This window comes from Hemiscyllium ocellatum, chromosome 29 (genome assembly GCF_020745735.1).
Source record: "Hemiscyllium ocellatum isolate sHemOce1 chromosome 29, sHemOce1.pat.X.cur, whole genome shotgun sequence".
In the NCBI taxonomy this organism is placed as follows: domain Eukaryota; kingdom Metazoa; phylum Chordata; class Chondrichthyes; order Orectolobiformes; family Hemiscylliidae; genus Hemiscyllium; species Hemiscyllium ocellatum.
The window spans coordinates 48,323,936-48,345,522 of NC_083429.1; the positions used below are offsets into that span (position 1 = coordinate 48,323,936).

Sequence of the window (21,587 nt, forward strand, 5' to 3'; positions counted from 1 at the left end):
TGCTATTGGGACTGTCTGATGTCCACAAAGATGTCACATAAATATAATATGAAACAAAGAACTGTGGATGCTGAAGATCTGAAACAGCCAAAACTAGAAATGGCTGAAGAACCTCAGCAGGTCTGACAACATCTGTGGAGAGAGAAACAGGGTTAATGTTTCAAGTTCCAGTGACCATACCTCAGCAATAAATTCAAGTCTTTTTTACTAAAGGATTTCATAGCTTGCCAAACTCTTTAACTGGGAGCACACAGAGAAATGATAAAACACCAAGTGCCAGGGTTGGAGGATTTGAGCTATAGGGAGAGATTGAATAAGCTGGGACTGTTTTCCCTGGAGTGTCGGAGGCTGAGGGGTGGCCTTATAGAGGTTTATAAAATCATGAGGGGCATGGATTGGGATAAATAGAAAAAGTCTCTTCCCTGATGTGGGGAGTCCAGAACTAGAGGGCATAGGTTTAGAGTGAGAGGGGAAAGATATAAAAAAGACCAATGGGGCAACGTTTTCACTCAGAGGGTGGTATGTGTATGGGATGAGCTGCCAGAGGAAGTGGTGGAGGCTGGTACAATTATAGCATGTAAAAGGCATTTGGATGGGTATATGAATAAGAAGGGTTTAGAGAGATATGGGCCGGATGCTGGCAGGTGGGACTAGATTGGGTTGGAATATCTGGTTGGCATGGACGAGTTGGACCGGAGGGTCTGTTTCCGTGCTGTACATTTCTGTGACTCTATGACCAAGTGGAAGGGTGCTGATTTACACCACCATATACTCCCTCTTGGAAATGCTGTTTGAAACAAATAATCCTGTTCGGGTGAATCACAGGACTGGATAGTGCAGGTGGAGGTCATTCGGCCCATTGTGCCCTACTACCTAGTGCCAAACTCCTGCTTTATCCTCATACATGCTACAGTGGCTCAGTGGTTAGCACTGCTGCCTCCCAGCACCAGGGACCCAGGTTTGGTTCCAACCAGGAGTGACTGTGTGGAGTTTGCACATTCTCTCCGTGTCTGCATGTGTTTCCTCCCACAGTCCGAAGATGTGCAGGTCAGGTGGATTGGCCATGCGAAATTACCCATAGTGTTAGGTGCATTAGTCAGAGGGACTGGGTGGGTGACTCTTCGGAGGGTTGGTGTCGACTTGTTGGGCTGAAGGGCCTGTTTCCACGTTGTAGGGAATCTAATCTACCTTTATCATACTCTTGCACATTCTTTCCATCCAACTATCCAGCCAATATCCTCTTGAATGCTCAATGAGCTGGTCCTCCAGCACATTTCTCGGCTTTGCCTTTCCAGACCCTCATTCCTCGCTGTGTGAGGATGATGGTTTCCTCTCCAAGCCCTTGCTCCTTCTGCCCATCACTCTCACAGAAGGGAAAGCCATTAACTCGCGGGAGAAGTCGAGCGCAGGAAAGGAATCGCAGGGAGGTGTAACATTTACAACTCAACTCAAAATCGTCAGCACGCGACAAAAACAAAAGCAGGTTGTCCAACCTACTCAGGCAGAACCGAAAGTAAATGAATTCTAGCTCAGTGAAGATTTGGTTTCGATTTCCGGGTCTGGAAACTGTCGAGAGAAGTTTATCTGGAGCTGGAGGTAAAGATTTTGCAAATCAGTCTAATTAATTTAATTGCTGATTTATTTTTCACAACTATTGGGAAGGTGGTAAGTTACACTTCTGTACAGTTAAGAGACAAATCGATCCGTTTCAGGGTTGATGTGGAAATGCCGGTGTTGGACTGGGGGGGGGTGGACAAATTGATTTCCAATCCCGTTTCAGAGTTGACAGCAGAATAGAATATTTCAGTTATCTGTTTCCTAAACAGGATTTGTTTCGAAATATATAAAAGAAGTCGTTGGGAGAGGTGGGTGAAAATAGGGAGGTAAAAACGGATGGGAAATTCTTTTTGTGGCTGTTGTAAGAGGGAGCAGACAGCAAAACCAAAACTGTTTCATGTGTTACATGGCTAATCTTTTCTGCTCTAAACATAGACTGGAGAATGGAATGTTAAAATATCATACCTAGTATTACCCGAGCCAGTTTGAACAAGTTTCTCCACTTCTCTGGAGTAAAAGTGAAATCATTGTCGTCCCACTCTCTCATTCAAAGGAGAGATTGATGTGAACCTGGGGATTGCCTGAAAGGTTGAGAAGATGCAAATAACGGCCCATGAGCCTGAATGGGAACTGGTTCACTCATGTCCTTTAGGGAGGGAAATCTTCCATCCTTACCTGGTCTGGCCTACATGTGACTCCAGACCCATGTAACGCACTTGCTCTTAACTGGCCTCTGGGCAATTAGCGATGGGCAATAAATGCTGTCCCAGCTAGTGACTCACATCTTGTGAATCAATTAACAATACCTCAGGCAGTGTCGGAACCAAACCCATGCTGTTGGCATCCGTCTGCATTGCAAACCAGCCTTCCAAGCGAGGAGAAAGTGAGGGATTGCAGATGTTGGAGAGTCGCAGTTGAAAATCATGGTGCTCGAGAAAGCACAGCAGGTCAGGCAGCATCTGAGGGGCAAGAGAGTCACCATTTCGGGCAAGAGCTCCTGAAGAAAGGTCCTGCCCGAAACATCGACTCTTGGATGCTACCTGACCTGCTGTGCTTTTCCAGTGCCACACTTTATCAGCTATCCAAGCTAACTGACCCCAATGGCTGTAATGTGAATGTGACAGTCATAGAGTCATAGAGATGTACAGCACGGAAACAGATCCTTCAGTCCAATTCTTCCATGCCAACCAGGTATCCCAACCCAGTCTAGTCCCTCCTGCCTGCACCCAGCCCATATCCCTCCAAACCCTTCCTATTCAAACACCCATCCAGATGCCTCTTAAATGTTGTAATTATACCAGCCTCCACCACTTACTCTGGCAGCTCATTCCATACTCGTACCAAACTCTATGTGAAAAGGTTGACCTTTAGGTTTCTTTTATATCTTTCTCCTCTCACCTTAAACCTATGCCCTCTAGTTCCCCACTCCAGGGAAAATACTTTGTCTATTTACCCTATCCATGCCCATCATGATTTTATAAACCTCTATAAGGTCACCCCGCAGCCTCCAGGAAAAAAAGACCCAGCTCTTCTATTAGATTAGATTCCCTACAGTGTGGAAACAGGCCCTTCAGCCCAAAATGTCCATGCTGACCTTCTGAAGAGCAACCCGCCTGTTCCCCAACATTTACCCATGACTAATCCACTTAGCATTATGGACAATTTAGCATGGCCAATGCGCCCGACCTGCACATCTTTTGACTGTGGGAGGAAACCCACGCAGACGCAGGGAGAATGTGCAACTCTGCACAGACAGTTGCCTGAGCCGGTAATCAAACCTGAGTCCCTGGCGCTGTGAGGCAGCAGTGCTAACCACTGAGCCACCGTGCTGCCCTCTCCCTATAGCTCAAGTCCTCCAACCCTGGCAACATCCTTGTAAATCTTTTCTAAACCCTTTCAAGTTTCACAATATCTTTCCGATAAGAAGGAGACCAGAATTGCACGCAGTATTCCAGCAGTGGCCTAACCAATGTCCTAACATGACCTCCCAACTCCTATACTCAATACTCTGACCAATAAAGGAAAGCATACCAAACGCCTTCTTCACTATCCTATCTACCTGTGCTTCCACTTTCAAGGAGTTATGAACCTGCACTCCAAGGTCTCTTTGTTCAGCAACACTCCCTGTGACCTTACCATTAAGTGTGTAAGTCCTGCTAAGATTTGCTTTCCCAAAATGCAGCACATCACATTTATCTAAATTAAACTCCATCTGCCACTTCTCAGCCCATTGGCCCATCTGATCAAGATCCTGCTGTAATCTGAGGTAACCTTCTTCACTGTCTACTACACCTCCAATATCGATGTTTGTTTGTGATTCCTGTCGCTCCTAAACTACGACTTTATTTGGCAATTGGAAATATGCCTCGACTGATCATCCAGAGCCCCCAGTGCTCTGGGAACATGAGTTCACAAATCCGTTGCTTGTCTGATAGACTTTATTCTTAGTCTCAGTCGTAGTGATAATGGCTACATTCAATTGTGGAAAAAACCCATTTGGCTCACTATTGTCCTTTACAGAGGATAAATATGTATGTAACTCTGGATCCATAGCAATGTGGTTTCACTCTCAGCTAGTCTCTTAAGTGAATTCACATTTTGAGATCAGTAACAACTGTTTGTGTTTCCAGGGACATGCACATCCCTCTGAAAGGATGTAAACAAAACATCCCCTCCTCTTCTTTCAGTTTTCAACCAGTCTTTGCAACTTTCTATATTCATCCCAACCTGCGCCCTTCTTGCTGTGAATTTTCCATGGTTTTATCTCACCCTGACTGCCTCTCTTTTGGGCTTCTACTCAGTTAATTCCCTTGTGTTCATCAGCAAAGGTCAGACCTTCATAGACTCATACAGCACATAAGCAGACCTTTCAGTCCAACTCGATCTTGCCAACTGAGTTTCCCAAACCAAGCTAGTCCCACTTTCCTGCATTTAGCCCATATCCCTGTAAACCTTTCCTATTCAGGTATCTGTCCAAATGGCTTTTAAATGTTGTCAATGTACCTACACTTACTATGGCAGTTCATTCCACATGTGAAACACACTCAGTGTGAAAACACTGTCCATAAGACCATAAGACATAGGAGTGGAAGTAAGGTCATTTGGCCCATCGAGTCCACTCCGCCATTCAATGATGGCTGATGGGCAATTCAACTCCACTTACCAGCATTCTCCCTGTAGCCCTTAATTCCTTGTGACATCAAGAATTTATCAATCTCTGCCTTGAAGACATTTAGTGTCCCGGCCTCCACTGCACTCTGTGGCAATGAATTCCACAGGCCCACCACTCTCTGGCTGAAGAAATGTCTCCGCATTTCTGTTCTGAATTGACCCCCTCTAATTCTAAGGCTGTGTCAACGGGTCCTAGTCTCCTCGCCTAATGGAAACAATTTCCTAGCATCCACCCTTTCCAAGCCATGTATTATCTTGTACGTTTCTATTAAATCTCCCCTTAATCTTCTAAACTCCAATGAATACAATCCCAGGATCCTCAGCCTTCATGTCACTTCTCAATTTTTCTCCTCTCCCCTTAAAAATCTGCCCCTAGGATTTGGACTGCCTCACCGGAGGGAAAAGACCATTGCTATTGACTATGAGATACCATGCACGCCAGAGGACAGATTATATAGTCTACCCATGATCATAGAATGTTAAGTGGCAATCTAATTGTGATGTTTAGGAGAATTCAATTTGATAGGGCAGGCAGAGAGTATCTACTGGAAGACGTTAAGAATGAGGGAGCTTGGGAAGACTGCGCCCTGTTACCAAGGAAATCAAAACGGATCTCTCAATCCGTTAAAACAAACATAAATAGACAAACCATCTAGACACTACCAGGAATTAAGACCTAGCATCAGCAAGATTCAGTGATTAATGGTTGCACCCTGTACAGAGATTTCTTCATTTAGTATTAAAGGAAGATCCCCAAAACAGTGGGTGATGCCAACTGAGTAGACCATTATTCCCTGCATTTTTTCATTCCCTCCCAGGATGTGGGTGTTGCTGACTAAACCAGCATTCATTGCCCATGCCTCATTGTCCAGAGGGCAGTTTAGAGTCAACTACATTGCAGTGCGTCTGGAGTCACATGTAGACCAGGGCAGATGAGGAAAGCAGCCTTCCTTCCCTAAACAACATTAGTGAACCAGATGGGTTATTCCAACCATCGGCAATAGTGCCATGGTCATTAGTAGATTCTTAATTTTGGATATTTTTTATTGAATTCAAACTCCACTGCCTGTCGTTATGAAATTCCCCCAACCCAGATTCCCAAATCATTCTCTGAGTATCTGCATTAATAGTCTAGTGGTAATATCCTTAGACCATTGCCTCCCCTAAATGTAAATATAATGAAAGAGAATCTGCCTTGCTGGAGATAGTTGATGGGATGTCAAACTGAGATCCTGGTTGCTCTCTCTGAAGGCTAGCAAGGGAAGAATTTGTAGAAAGGCAAGAGAATCTTTCATAATGCTCTGGACAATGTCACTTAACCAACACCAAAAACAGGTTATCTAGTTCCTGTCACATTGCTGTTTGTTGGAGGTTCTGTGTGTTTCCTACCACTATTGGAATGAAAACATTTTAATTGTCTTAATTGGCTGCAAAGTACATTGGAACTCCTGAGCCTTGAAAAGGGGCTACATGTATGTAATTTCATTTCAAAATTAGCTTTGTTCTATTCCTGAACATACTGAAACAAGAATACAGGCAAAAATAACAAGGAGGAGCAAGATGTCATATTTTGTTCCATGTCAGGAAATTAATTAATAAAGTCCAGACAATATAAACATATCTAGCACAGCAATTGTAAAGGGGTTTCACTTTCCATATATCTAAACGTGGTTAGCACTGCTGCCTCACAACACCCAGGTCCCAGGTTCAATTCCAGCCTCATGTGACTGTGTGGAGTTTGCATATTCTCCCTGTGTCTGTGTGGGTTTCCTCCCACAGTTCACAGATGTACAGGTCAGGTGAATTGGCCATGCTAAATTACCCATCGCGTTAGGTGCTTCAGGAAATGGGTCTGGGTGGGTTGTCTTTGGAGGGTTGGGGTGGACTGGTTGGGCCGAAGGGCCTGTTTCGACACTGTAGGGAATTGAATCTAAACACATCAATTCTTAATTTTGCAATCGTTAATTAGTGTTGTTATGGAAGTATATTCCGGCTATAAATTTGGAGATGTAAGTGTTGGACTTGGGTGTACAAAGTTAAAACTCACACAATGCTAGGTTGTAGTCCAGCAGGTTTAACTGGAAGCACTAGTTTTCGGAGCACTGCTTCTTCATCAGGTGGTTGTGAAGTCTTGCAATCATGTACTCCACAACGACCTGATGAAGGAGCGTCGCTCCGAAAGCTAGTGCTTCCAGTTAAACCTGTTGGACTATAACCTAGTGTAGTGAGATTTTTAACCTTCTTCCAGATATGTGTGTGATCCGAACAATACACTTCAATGTTTCCCATTGCAGGTCTTACAAGATAGCAACAGAAGAAGGTGAACTCCATCCAGAGAAAATGTCCATTGAGTTTTATGGATGGCAAGTCATCCATGAGGATAATAGCCATTTGAAATCAGGACAGGAGCTTAAAAATGGGAGAGGATATACCATGTATCACGGGACCCACAAAAACAATGCTGCAAGTATAATAAAGTCAGGGTTTATACCATCCAAGGATGGACTCTTAGGTGCAGGGGTTTATGTTAGCAGAGATGTGACCAAAGCAAAAGCATATCCAAAGCTAACAGCAGCAAGTGACAAAGTGGTCTTCAAGCTGAAGGTTAGAGTTGGAAAAGTGAAGAAAATAGATGTGGATAATCATCCCCTTCAAAGAACCTGGCATCAGCACGGTTACGACTCTGCCTGGGTCCCACCGAAATGCAGGATGTTTTCCATTCCCAGTGGGAAAGAAGAAGACTGCATCTGGGATCCCAAACGAATCACAGTGGTGGACATCGCTTACGCAGATGACCAGGTCAAGAAAGATCTGAAGAAGCTGATACATAAAGATGCAGCTGCAAAAACCAGGGATCACTGTGATGTCTGTGGTTTTCAAAGAGATTCATCCCATGTAATTCACAGGTGCTGGGGTTGTAAGAAAGTCATCTGCTCTTTTATGAGCAAACATGTTTGCAAAAATACAAAATAAGGAGTTATTTCTTTGGTAATTCTTTTTTGATCATTGTTTCAGACTAACCTAATTTCTCTTTTCCTTCTCTATTAATATTAAGCATATCAGGAACAAGAATAGGTTCTTCCATCCAATAATCTGCTTTCTTCAACTTTAAAACCTGCTTGCTTACTTATCAGCATATCCATCAATTCTGATTCTTTCCAGAAGCACATTCAATTGTATTGTCGATCCATTTATTACAATAGCCAATAGCAGAATAATTCCTTTCGGGCAAATACGTTTGTTAAGTTTGAGTCCAAATTAAGTATTTTAAGTCCAAATTTCCAATGTTTCATTAACTCTTCCTTTATATGCATTTATACGGGCATACACATAAAGGTGCACATGTTCACACAGGCACACATGCTCACGCATATACATTCTATTTCTAGCATTATCCCACTGCATCACAGATTTTCTTTATAGTGCAGATACAGGCACAGATGCATGTCTTGATGATTTCTGTTGATGCTGATCACAGCTTATCTGGTCAATTATGTATTATATCCTCCTAATAAATCACCCCTTCCTATAAAGTGGTTGTTAAACTTGCTGCTGCAGTTCTGTCAATGTTTGAAACATTGTTATCCTTGTTATTTGGTGAGATGTGATAGAATTGTAGACACAATAATTGTCATGTGGCACTTGCCTGTTTAAGTGTCGGCCTGTCTATGTGCTCACTGAGTGCATGAACCAGTGCCAAACACAACAAAGAAGTTTTTCTTTCATTTACTACAATTGCTCTGTGAATACTTTTTACCATCTGCAAGTTCACATCCAAGCCACTCACAATCTTGACTTGGAAGTATATTCAACGAGGTAAAAACAATGACTGCAGATGCTAGAAACCAGATTCTGGATTTGTGGTGCTGGAAGAGCACAGCAGTTCAGGCAGCATCCAAAGTTGCAGCGAAATCGACGTTTCAGGCAAGGAAGTATATTGTCATTCCTTCACTATCGCTGGAGCAAAATCTTGGAACTCCTTCCCTAAAGGCATTATGGCTCAACTCACAACATGTGAATTGCAGCTCATCACCATCTTCTCATGGTCATACAATCATAGAGATGTACAGCATGGAAACATAGTTTTGGACAATAAATGCTGGCCCAGCCAGTGATGCACCCATCTCCTAACTGAGTAAAACAAAAACACTGGAAATGTTCTGTAATCAAACAACTACAAGCAACAGTCATCATTCCTGAAAAAGCTTTGAGGATAAGTAACGCCGTTCATTATGTCAGATGTTCCAGGACCAATTTGCTGCGTGCTGTCTTCAGTAATTTCAGATAGAGTAGTATTATTTGTGTGCGGCTACTTGCTTGATCCGACCATGCCAATTCATCTGACCCTACCTGAGCAACAGTTTAGCTGTGACATCTACTATGGTGAAATGGCTATCCCTGACTTTATAAATGAACACATAATGAATGGTCACCCGATGACTAGCTACACGGGTGGATGCCAAGTTGATGGGAAGGAGCAAGAAAATTGTTGCTGATTAAAACACACAAACGCCTGTGCTATTGTGATAGCTGCTGTGGAGGATTGCATTTCTGTGTCATGCTCCAATCCAAAGATACAGGATGTGAAAATCCTTTCATGTTAGAGGAATGTTGTGCAATATACAATATCGTGTTTACAGTTTCAACTAAACTGCCTTCTATTGTTGTGAAGAAGAGAAGTTATACTCATTACATTTTACTCCAAGCAGGTATAATGTTAATGCCTGAGTATATCTTGTTCTATAATAGTAGAATAGTTCCATAATTAGTTTAAAATAACAATTGAACAATTCATAGAGGAATTTTACATGTATGAATTAATTTATCTGCTACCAGGGCAAATTGAATTCTGAGTTCTGAAGAGAGAAATTTATAAGGACAATACTCAAAATAACCTATTGTGTACCATGCATATTTTTAAAGATGTACCACTGTCTACATTGATTTGCTTTTCAATTGTGAATTGCCACTGCCTATATTGGAAAACTGCATTAAAATGTCAGAGTAAATCAGCAATGAGTCATCTTGTGTTGAATATTGTTACAACTCAATCCAAATAAAAAAAACACAGTAGTTGTGAGAAGTTGGAGATAGTAAGGACTGAAGATGCTAGAAGTCAGTGTTGATAAAATGTGGAGCTGGAAAGGCACGACACGTCAGGCAGTATCAGAGGAGCCAAAGAGTCAATGTTTTGGGTTGAGACCCTTCTTCAGAAATCGGGATAACCCCATGCCTGATGAAGGAACCAACCCGGGACATCGACTCTCCTGCTCCTCTGATGCTGCCTGACCTGCTGTGCCTTTCCAGCTCCACATTTTATTGACTTTTGTGAAAAGTTCTTGCCCAAAATTTCCTTTTTGCTTATATTAAGACATCTCATAAACTTTGGAATCCTTGGATTACTTGCACATGAGGCATGGTGTTTAAAAATGGCGGAGTAAATCTAAACCAAAGAATAAAACAAAATTGCAACGCAATCTTCTTGATGAGACAACTGTTTAAGATAAAGGTGACATTTGTTTTATTTATTCTTGGGGTATGAGAATTATTGACGAGGTGGGAATTCATTAAGTAGCCCTAATTACTGTTCCCAAATCTCTGTAGTCTGTGTCATGTAGATACAGTGACAGTGCTCTTCCCTGGAGCAATTTGATGTCTCCAGATTTCTTGCTCAGCCATTTCAGAGCATGTTTAAGAGTTAATCACATTGCTGTCGGGATGGAGTCACATGTAGACCAGATCGGGTAAGGACAGCAGATTTCTTCAATGTGCAAAATATTTAGGAAAACAATATTATCATTCATTATGTGTGGAATCACTCTGGTAATGTGGACAATGAAATTTCATGCAAGATTTCACAAACAATAAACTGGTTTTGTATGGAATATATTCAGTGATATACATTAACTCAGACAATGCGAAGACTGTATAATGTGAGTGGGATCATTGGAAATTTCACATCCACTTGAGGGTGAGACCTGACGTTTGATAGCATCTGTGAGATAGCATCCATAACAGTGCAAAACATCAACTGCAGAACCAACTCAGATTCGGTATCTTAAAAACACAACTTCTAAACCCTGAGACTATGGCACTACTCACTGAACCAGAACTCACACATTTCAGATAATTCTAATTCATCAGCCTAAGTGGTATTTCAGGGATACAATTAGCTTCACGATCCTTTGATCAGAAGAGGGATTAATTGTGGGGCTGAGTGCTGGACGTGGGTGCAATTATAATAATTAAGAGACATTTGGATAAGTCCATGAATAGGAAATGTTTAGAGGGAAATAGTCCAGGAGTCGGCAGCCAAGACTAGTTCAGTTTGGGATTATGTTCAACATGGACTGAACCGTCTGTTTCTATGCTGTATGTCCCTATGTTTGTGAAACTTTAAAGGGTTCAGAAAATATTTGCTAGATGGTGCCAGGGTTCAAGGATTTGAGCTATAGAGAGAGGCTGAATAGGCTGTGGCTGTTTTCCCTGGAGCATCGGAGGCTGAAGGAGACCTTATAGAGGCTTATAAAATCATGAGGGGCATGGATAGGATAAATAGACAAGGTCTTTTCCCTGAGGTGGGGGGAATCCAGACTAGAGGGCATAGGTTTAGGGTGAGAGGGGAAAGATAAAAAAGGGACCTAAGGGCCAAGTTTTTCATTCAAAGGGTGGTGTGTGTATGGAATGACCTGCCAGAGGAAGTGGTGGAGGCTGGTACAACTATTTAAAAGGCATCTGGATGGGTATATGAATAGGAAGGGTTTGGAGGGATATGGGCCTAATGCTAGTAAATGGGACTATATTAATTTAAGATAGCTGGTTGGCATGGAAGCATTGGACTCTATGAATCTATGACAAAGCTGTTTCCACAATGAAATCTTCAGCTGTGAGCAGAAATTTCCTTTGGAACAGAGAATGTTAAAGAAGAGATCTGACAGTAAGATTGCAAAGTGCTAAAACTTTGCTAAATTAGAGTTGAAAAGTGTGTTCCAGAGATGTTCCCTGAAACGCCCCCTCCCACTCCTCCAAGGACATGCAAGTTCTGGGCCTCCTCCACCGCAAAATCCAAGCCACCTGACAACTGGAGGAAGAACACCTCATCTCGCCATGGGACCCTTCAACCACACGGCATCAACATCAACTTCATCAGTTTCCTTATCTTCCATCACCGCCACCTCATCCCAGATCCAACCCGCCAACTCAGCATCGCTCACTTGACCTGTAGCACCTGTCCTTCTTTCTTCCCACCTATCTGCTCCATCCTTCCCACCGACCTATCACAATCACTCTCCAACTGCATCCACCTATCGCCTTCCCAGCCATCCTGCCCCCGCGCCCCCACCCCTCGCTCCTATTTATCTCTCAGCCTCCTTCCTCTCCCACATTCCTAATGAAGGGCTTATGCCCGAAATCTCCTGCTCCTTGGATGCTGCCTGACCTACTGTGCTTTTCCAGCACCACCCTTTTCGATGCTTGACACCAGCATCTGCAGTCCTCACTTTCTTTTAAGTTAAAGGTGAATAAAGTAAAAGAAATAAAAGGCTGGAATTTAAAACTTTCACCCAAAGTTCTAAAAGAGAGAGGTTGAGAAGAGGATTTAAGAATAAATTGGGACAAAATTTGAATAAGTAGAAACAGGAAACATTGAAAAATTGTAACTAAATGGATTGCTATTCAGAGAGCTGGCATGGGACAGGGATCAAATGGTTATCTTTTCTGTTGGAAAGTTCAACAATCCCAGATGCTGAGAATCGATGTGGTCTGGATTAGGTTTGTCTGTAACTCTTACCAGCTTAAACCCCTATGATTAGAAGACTCATCAACAAGGCCAAGCCTTGGATGGGAATAATAGACCGGCAGGAATCTGAAAGAACAAAGCCAGCCAAGCGGCATCAGGGGGTGGAGAATTCGATGTTTCTAGCGTAACCTTTCTTCAGGACTAGGGGTAGGAATAAGGCAGGGGTGGGGAACCTGTGGCCTTATGAATGAATCCAAATTTTGCAGAACAAAGGTGGCACGGTGGCACAGTGGTTAGCTCTGCTGCCTCACAGCGCCAGAGACCTGAGTTCAATTCCTGACTCAGGTGACTGACTGTGTGGAGTTTGCACGTTCTCCCCGTGTCTGCGTGGGTTCCCTCCGGGTGCTCCGGTTTCCTCCCACAGTCCAAAGATGTGTGGGTCAGGTGAATTGGCCATGCTAAATTGTCCGTGGTGTTAGGTAAGGGGTGAATGTAGGGGTATGGGTGGGTTTCGCTTCAGCCCGTCGGTGTGGACTTGTTGGGCCGAAGGGCCTGTTTCCACACTGTAAGTAATCTAATCTCAAATCTTTTATTTTTTATCAATATGTTTTTTTCGTCCTTTATTATTTTTACTTTACTCTAAAAATGAATGTCTTTAAAATACCAGAGAGTAAAAGAAAATTCAACAAAATAATCCCCACTTATTGCTGCGAATCTACATTCTCCTACGTAACCAAAATCAAGATGCCCTTAAGGTCACAAATGACGGATACCCATCTAGAGGATCAGCTAAAACTGCAGACCTCTATGCTGCAACCAAATATTCAAATGCTTTCCTACAAAAATCAGTCATACCAAAGTCATTACAAAGTTAGTTAACTTTAGAAATTTTTTTCTTTTTTTTTAGTTAGTACATAGTAGTTAGATTTTTACAAAATAATGTGAAATTTGAAGAACATATAATTGAAGTTTCTTGGGTGCGGCCTTATTAGGTTACAACTAATATAATGCGGCCATCCAATATGAAAAGGTTCCCCACCTCTGGTGTAAGAGAAGCACCCCTACAACCCTTCTGAAGAAGGGGTACACCCGAAACATCGACGTCTCCGCCTCCTAGTGCTGCGTGGCTTGCTCTGCTCTTCCAGCCTCCTGTCGGTCTATTTTGGATTCAAGCATCTGCAGTTTTTTTTTGTCTTTTACCTTGGATGGGAAGAGTAGCCACTGAAACAAGTTAACACAGGGCATTCATCAAGCAGTAATCCAGCAATGAGACTACTGGCAGATAAAGGCAGCAATGCTCTCTGTATATCATGAAGCGTGGTGAAGCCTTTGGTGTATAAGGAGAGACAAAGGAAGTCAATGTCAGAATGTGGATGAAAGTTTTTAATGAATGGCCAAGTGGCCCTCTGACTCTTACGTAACAGCAGCCTTGTTTCATAAGGATGTAACAGCAACGACATCACAACGAGGCTGCCTTCTATTTTTGTATATTGAAATTGAAAGTTAAATTTTGACACTGTGTGAAAGCTAAGTAGCTCTCAGTCCTGTAAAGAAATCTACTTGAACTGCAACATTTTCAAAAACTACCAGAACTCAGACGAGTTGATCAAGTTGGTGAGTTTGCTGATATCTTTTATGCTGAAGACTTTAGATTGTTTATTATTGTCGAAAAGCTGTGGCCACTACAGGAGTTTATGACTACTTCCTCACTATTGATTTAATTGTAACTGCTAGCTGTATCAGTTTTGCGAGTCAATAAATAGGTATCATTTTCTAATCTGTATTTTAAATGCAGCACAGTCGCTAATTTAAGTGCTTTGTCAAGGAGTTTGATAAACAAGGAAGTATCAGGTATAATTCCTGGCTTGTATTTACTGAGCCCATCTAATTAGGGAGTGGCTGCATTCAGCCAAACTGTCCTGATCAGACAAAACAACCAGAGGGCTTCAATAAAAGCAAGATCTTGTGGATGCTAGAGATCAGAAACAAACACAGAGAATGCTAGAAAGCCTCAGTATGTCTGGCACTGTCTATGGAGAGAGACAGAGTTAATGTTTTGAGCCACTGAGTCATAGAATCAAAGAGTCATACAGTATGGAAACAGACCCTTTGGTCAAACTAGTCTCTGCTGACTAAGTTTCCCAAACTAACCTAGTCCCAATTCATTTAAAATGGACCTGAGGGTCAACTTTTACACACAAACGGGGAGGGGTGGGGGTGGGGGCTGGTGGTGGTGGTGTTTCTGAAATGAGCTGCCAGAAGAAGTAGTAAAGGCAGGTACAATTACACCATTTAAAACACATGTGGACAAGTACATGATTGGAAAGGTTTCAAGGAATACGAGCCAAACACAGGCTAGTGGGACTAGTTTAGTTTAGGTATGGATGAGTTGGATGGAAGGGTCTGTTTCTGTGCTGTATGACACCATGACTGTATTACTGCAGGTGCTGAAAAACTAAAACAAAAAACAGGAATTGCTGTAAGGGCTCAGCAGGTCTGGCAGCATCAAGCAGAGTTAGCATTTCGAAGCCAATGATCCTGCTTCAGAGCTGGGTCTGTGCAATTAACCAAGAAATACTTCCTAAAGGGAATGTTGTTCCCCATCATTATTGCTATGTGGTACTGTCACCTCTGAGGGTCACAGTCGGTCATTGGCCCCTGAGACATGGTTACTCAAAGAAGCAAGAACATGAATAGAGTGTGGCTTTGGTTAGTCCCTTGGACTCATCAGCAAAAAGAAAGCTACGAACTGTCAATTAAAATGCTCATCTCACTACCAAAGTTAGCTTAACTGCTAAAAGTTTGAGCTAGGTAAGGCAAGAGATGTAAACTATCATCCCTTGCTAAAAAAAACCCTTGGAAACCACATGGATACAGCACATACTGGATCCCCATCCAACTGTGCATGAAACTGATCAACAAATGGACTTACCTGCAATTGGTATGAACATTGTAAATGTGATGTGCCACATAAGTGTTTGCACAACGTTTAAAAAGTGGACTTTTGAGTGGTCCTAGGATTCACTTTTTCCAAAAGTCAATGCTTGATAATTTGTTGATGGCGATCAGCCAGATCATAAATACCCAAGAATTTAAAGCGATGTTGGCAACAAACTAACTGTTGCAGATATGCAAAGCACACACACACACACACTCTCACACATACACACTCACACTCACACATACACACTCACACGCACATACACACATACCCATACACACTCACACACACATACACACACATACACACTCACACACACACATACACACATACACGTGCCCATACACACTCACACTCACACATACACGCATACACACATACCCATACACACTCACACACACTCACACACAAACATACCCATACACACTCACACACACATACCCATACACACTCATACACACTCACTCACACACACACTCACACACATACACACATACCCATACACACTCACACACACACTCACACACACACATACCCATACACACTCACACACATACACACACACACACACACACACACACACACACACACACACACACACACACACACTTGTAGAGATGTACAGCATGGAAGTAGACTCTTTAGTCAAACTTGTCAATGCCAAATATTCTAAATTAATCTAGACTTGTTTTAACAAGTAACATTACTGTGGCAAATATAAATACACTGACATGTAAGGAATTACACAGTACAGAAGCTATGTGAGCCATTGTTCCATAGCAGTGGATAAACTAGTGCTACAGACTGATTCATACAGAAATTCATAAACTAATACATATGAAACTGAATAAATATTCACAGCCTCATGCACATATTTGAGAATTGGTTTAGCTCAGTTGGCTGGATTGTTGGTTTGTAGAGCAAAGTGATGCAAATAATGTGGGTTCAATTCCCATCACTGGTTTCAGGTTACCATGAAGGGCTCTTCTTCCCTGGCCTGATGGCCATCAGGTTATGGTGACACAATGTACACATTTATTTTATTTACACATGCTGATCGAGTTGAAGCCCAAACAAAATGAATGCAAGACCAAACAATCTTCAAACAGATACATCGTTATCTTTACTTTAAATTTATTTTTGTGTTTTGTTTACAGAACACTGCATTTTTGCATGTTTGAACAGACGGGAACCAGTGGCATGATGACATTGCAGTTTTTTGGATGGGAGACCGTTTATGACAATGATCATCATCTGCATTCAAATCAGGAACCAGTGAATGGCAGAGAATACATCATGTACCATGGTACTTCAGTCAGCAATGCAAAGTCCATCATACAATCAGGTTTCAAGCAATCAAGCAAGGGCATGCTCGGTCCAGGAGTCTATGTCAGTAGAGACAGGGAGAAAGCCAGAAGATATCCCATTAACACTCCAAATGATAGAGTTATTTTAATGTTGAAAGTACAGGTAGGAAAAGTCAAGAAAATAGATAAAGAAAATCATCCCATGTCAACAACGTGGAAACAACATGGATATGATACAGCATGGGTTCCTCCCAACTGTGGGATGAGAAATGTCCCCAGTGGATTAGAGGAAGATTGTGTTTGGGACCCACAAAGGATCCAGGTGATCGACGTAATAAATTCCCCTGATCCTGTGACAACACAGCAGTTGAAAGACTTGCTTCAAGCAAACCTGAACAGCAAGCCTGTGCCTGGGCCAGAGTTGGTGGACCATTGTCAGGCCTGTAAAAATACAATGGTACCTTCTCATCAGTTACAGCTCTGCTGGGGGTGTGGACAGACCATCTGCCCTTTCATGGCAAAACACATATGCAGCTAAACATTCAAAAGTGAAACCACATCAACTTGACATGATTGCTAACTTCATTTATTTTTATGTCTCATGTTTCTCTGTCTCATATTAATTGCCTTGTTAACAATAGACTACAGGGAATTTTCAGCATCCATTGTTAAAAATGACCTTATTTTATATTTTGAATTATTTTTGTGTTGAGAAAGGAGAGACAGTGTGGAAACAGGCCCTTCGGCCCAACAAGTCCATACTGACCCGCCGAAGCACAACCTACCCAGACTCATTCCCCTACATTTACCCCTTCACCTAACACTACGGGCAATTTAGCATGGCCAATTCGCCTAATTGAATTAGTTTCATTTTCAGACTTTTTTATGCTTCTGATGCCAGGAGATCTGGAGGCCTCTTTGCATACAGGCACTTTAATAAGTTTTTACAACCCTGGAAATAAAAATATTGGGGGCTGGTAGCTAAGTGTATTAAAGAACTCTGATGGAGAGTCATCTAGACTTGAAATGTTAGCTTGCTCACTCTCTTTGGATGCTACATGACCCACTGTGATTTCTAACATTTGTTGTTTTTAGTAGAGCGACTACGTTGAAAAGAAATACTGGAGATCATTGTGGGTCAGGCAGCATCCATGGAGAGAGAACAAGCTGATGTTTTAAGTCTAAGTTCATAAAGTATAGGAGCAGAATTAGGCCATTTGGCCCATTAAGTATGCTCCATCATTCGATCATGGCTGATATGCTCCTCACCCCCATTTTCCTGCATTCTCCCCATAGCCCTTAAACCCATTACCAATCAAACATCTGTCTAACTCCTCCTTAGAATGACTTACTGTCCCACCATCCACCGCACTTTGCGGTAGTCAATTCTACAGATTCATAACCCTTTGGGAGAAGTCGTTTTTCTTCAATTCTGTTTTATATTTGCTATCCCTACCTTAAGACAATAACTTCTCGTCCTAGAATGCCCCACAAGAGGAAGCATTCACTCCCCGTCTATTTTATCTACACTGTTTATCATCTCGAATACCTCAACTTGACCTCCCCTCATTCTTCTAAATTCCAGACAGTATAGAACTAAACTCTTCATTTTCTCTTCATACAACAAACCCCTCATCTCTGGGATCCATCTAGTGAAGCTTATTTGAACTGCGTCCAATGGTACTTCATCTTTCCTCAAATAAGGGAACCAAAACTGTGCACAGCACTTTAGGTACAGTCTCACCAATTCCTTATATAGTTGCAACAATACTTCCTTACCTTTATATTCTATTCCTTTAGTTATAAGAGCCAACATTTCATTTGCTTTCTTTATTATCTGCTGCACTTGCATGCTAGTTTTCTGTAACTTGTGAATGAGTACACTTAGACCCCTCTACATTGGAGCACCCTGAAGTCTCTGTCCATTTAGATTTTAGGTTGCCATCCCATTCTTTTGACCCAAATGCATGACTCATCATCACAGCTGTTGGCTTGCAACATGGAGTTAAAAAAAATCCAGGCCTCAGTTGGCATTGCCAGTTTCTGCAGACGAAAACTGAGTTTAGGGAATTCATGTTCTGCTGACTAAGTAATAGAGTCTGTTTTAAGGGTCTCAGAGAGAGATAATCAGCTGAGGAAAAACATCTAGCCAGAAGCTTTGTTAACTTGATTAAAAAAATCTTTGCTTGGAAATACTGGTGAAACTGCACTGTGGTTTGGTGGTTTGTATGTATAAAAATGAATGGAATTAATTTGAATTTTTTTGTGTTTGTATGGAAACTTTTCCAACCTTTCTGTCTCATATAATGTTCTCCTTGTTTAATAAATGCTGAATTAAATGTTGCATTAAAAGTACACATGCAGGCTCTTGTGAAAGTAACTGAATCCCACTGTGTACACTGGAAGAATAAGCTATTCAGGACTGAAAAATGAGGAAAAGATTTCTTCTCTCAGAGAGTAGTTAATCAATGGAATTCTCTCCCACATTAGATACATTCAAGGGGGAGCTGGATGAAGCCCTTGCAACTAAAGGGATCAAAGAGTATGGAAAGAAATGGGGAATGGGATACTGAGACTGTATGTTCAGCCATGATCATATTAAATAGTGGAACAGGCTCAAAGGGCCAAATAACCTACTCCAGCTATGTTCTACATTTCTAAGTTAAATGCTTTTAAACAAAATTCATGCTTGCACTTTCTAGTTAGAATTTTATTTCAATCAAGCACACGCCATAATACAATAAACTAATTAATTCACATACTGTTTGCCCTATTAGCATTAACTTCAAGGTATTGTTATTATCCCATGCTATTACTGGACAATTCCGGTTTCAGACTGATGTCTGGCTTGATAAATTTGTTTTAGCAAGGTGTTCTCTCACTAACAAACATGCATGCAATATTACCAATTTAATTTCAAACAGAAAAGCATTCATTGTCCAAAAAATGAATATTCAATAATTTTTTTAAAAGCTATGTGCATATAACATGCATTTAAGGATTTCAAAACATATATTAAAGTTACAATCCCATTAATCCTGACAACATCCCATTATAGTACTCAAACCAGAGAGAGTTCCCTCCTCCATCACACAAAGCGTTTGATTTGGCTGTACAAAGTTAAAAATCACACAACACCAGGTTGTAGTCCAACAGGTTTATTTGGAAGCATTAGCTTTTGGAGCGTTGCTCCTTCATTTGATCACCTGATGAAGGAGCAGCGCTCCTAAAGCTAATGCTTCCAAATAAACCTGTTGGACTATAACCTGGCATTGTGTGATTTTCAGCTTTGTACACCCCAGTCCAACAGCATGTCTCGAAATCATGATTTGGTTGTGGCTTGGTCATGAGACTCTGATAGCCCCTTCCTTGATTCATCATACAACTGAACTTAAACTTTCTCAGAATTAAGATAACCCCTTCAGAAGTATAAGTCTTTAAAAGAACACTTTTGGTCTGTAACCTGTAACGAATCTCCTTGGATTAAAATAATCTATTTTTGGAATTCTAACTATCCTCTCCCTTCCTTAGGAGCATCTGCTTTACATATCCATCTTCAGCTAAGGAATTTGCAGAACTGTTCCAAACTGAAACTAAAATGCTATTTTCCTTGAGATGGGTGTTTCCCCTCAGCCCCAAAAATAGTTCTACCTGAAGGTCTAATTACTGTTTGCTTTGTTTATAAACCCTCTCAATATAAACAAAAACCCATTTCTCTCCTGGAAATCTCCCTCTCATACAATGATTTAAAATAAGTCACCATGGCTACAGAACCATTCAAATCTTAATCATTAAACTTCTTCAGACACAAATCTTCTATTTGTAAATTCAATAAGGAGGTTGCGAATGGAGGTTTTGTCAGATTGAGACAAAGCTGGAATGAGTAAAGTTAGGAATTTGTTTCAAAGTGTGAATTTGGTGGAAAGGAGAAACCAAGGCACTTAAACTAAGTTTCACTGCACGTTAATAAACTCTCCAGAGTGAGAAGTAAGTGAGGAGGAAAGGAGGCATGGATTGGGAATCTATGCCACAGTGAGACCAGTGGCCATGTGACATCATGAACCAAAATAAAGATGCAAGTGTAAGTAAAGCAGCTGATTGATGAATAGAAATAATGAATGTATCCAGTCTTTAAAGTAGTAGTGAGGTCTTCAGCTCATGTTTTGGTTTCTCATTATTTTCTTCTTTCCTGACCAATAAATTCTTAAGTGTAAGATTGATACCGGTGTATTTAATTTTTTTAAGATTTCACGTAAACACAAAGGACAGGGAATATAATTTAATTACTTCATAAGCTAAAGAAATGCGATTGCAGTAACAGGATGGATGATGTGGACATGTGGGAGCTGTTGGAGAGCAAGGTAATCCAGAGCAAAATATCTGCTTGAAGTGTTTACAGCTCGAGGAATATTGGATCCGAGTTAAGAAGGTGGAGTCCAAGCTGCAGATTTTGCATCATATCAGGGAGTGGGCATGTTACCTGGACAGGATGAAAGTGAGGATTGCAAATGTTGTCATATCTGATGAAGGGCTTTTGCCCGAAACCTCGATCTTCCTGCTCCTCGGATGCTGCCTGACCTGCTGTGCTTTTCCAGCACCATTCTAATTTAGACTATGTTATCTGGAAACTTTGCTTCTGGAATTTCTCACACCCTTTCAGACTCGGTAAGTCTAATTTAGTTTGTGATTGGGAATAAGTGGGTGTGATTACAGGTGAGGCAGGTATGGGGATTCGGGGGGATACAGTTAAAGAGTCTGCAAGGGGGAGGCAATGGTTTAGTGGTATTATCAGGGACAGCATGGTGGCTATTAACTAGGAGAAAGTGAGGACTGCAGATGCTGGAGATCAGAGCTTAAAAATGTGTTGCTGGAA

At 41.6% G+C, this 21,587-nt stretch overlaps 1 protein-coding gene across 1 annotated transcript in view; it reads left to right on the forward strand.

Annotated features, from left to right (window-relative positions):
• Nucleotides 1–1,525: 1,525 nt before the first annotated feature.
• Nucleotides 1,526–21,587, forward strand: part of gig2o (grass carp reovirus (GCRV)-induced gene 2o) — a 68,213-nt gene continuing 48,151 nt past the window's right edge. The window contains exons 1-4 of the mRNA XM_060847009.1: nt 1,526–1,596; nt 7,023–7,684; nt 16,376–16,418; nt 16,565–17,244. Of these exons, the coding sequence (XP_060702992.1) occupies nt 7,069–7,684; nt 16,376–16,418; nt 16,565–17,244 (1,339 nt within the window). The 5' untranslated portion in view covers nt 1,526–1,596; nt 7,023–7,068. The remainder of the gene's footprint in view (nt 1,597–7,022; nt 7,685–16,375; nt 16,419–16,564; nt 17,245–21,587) is intronic.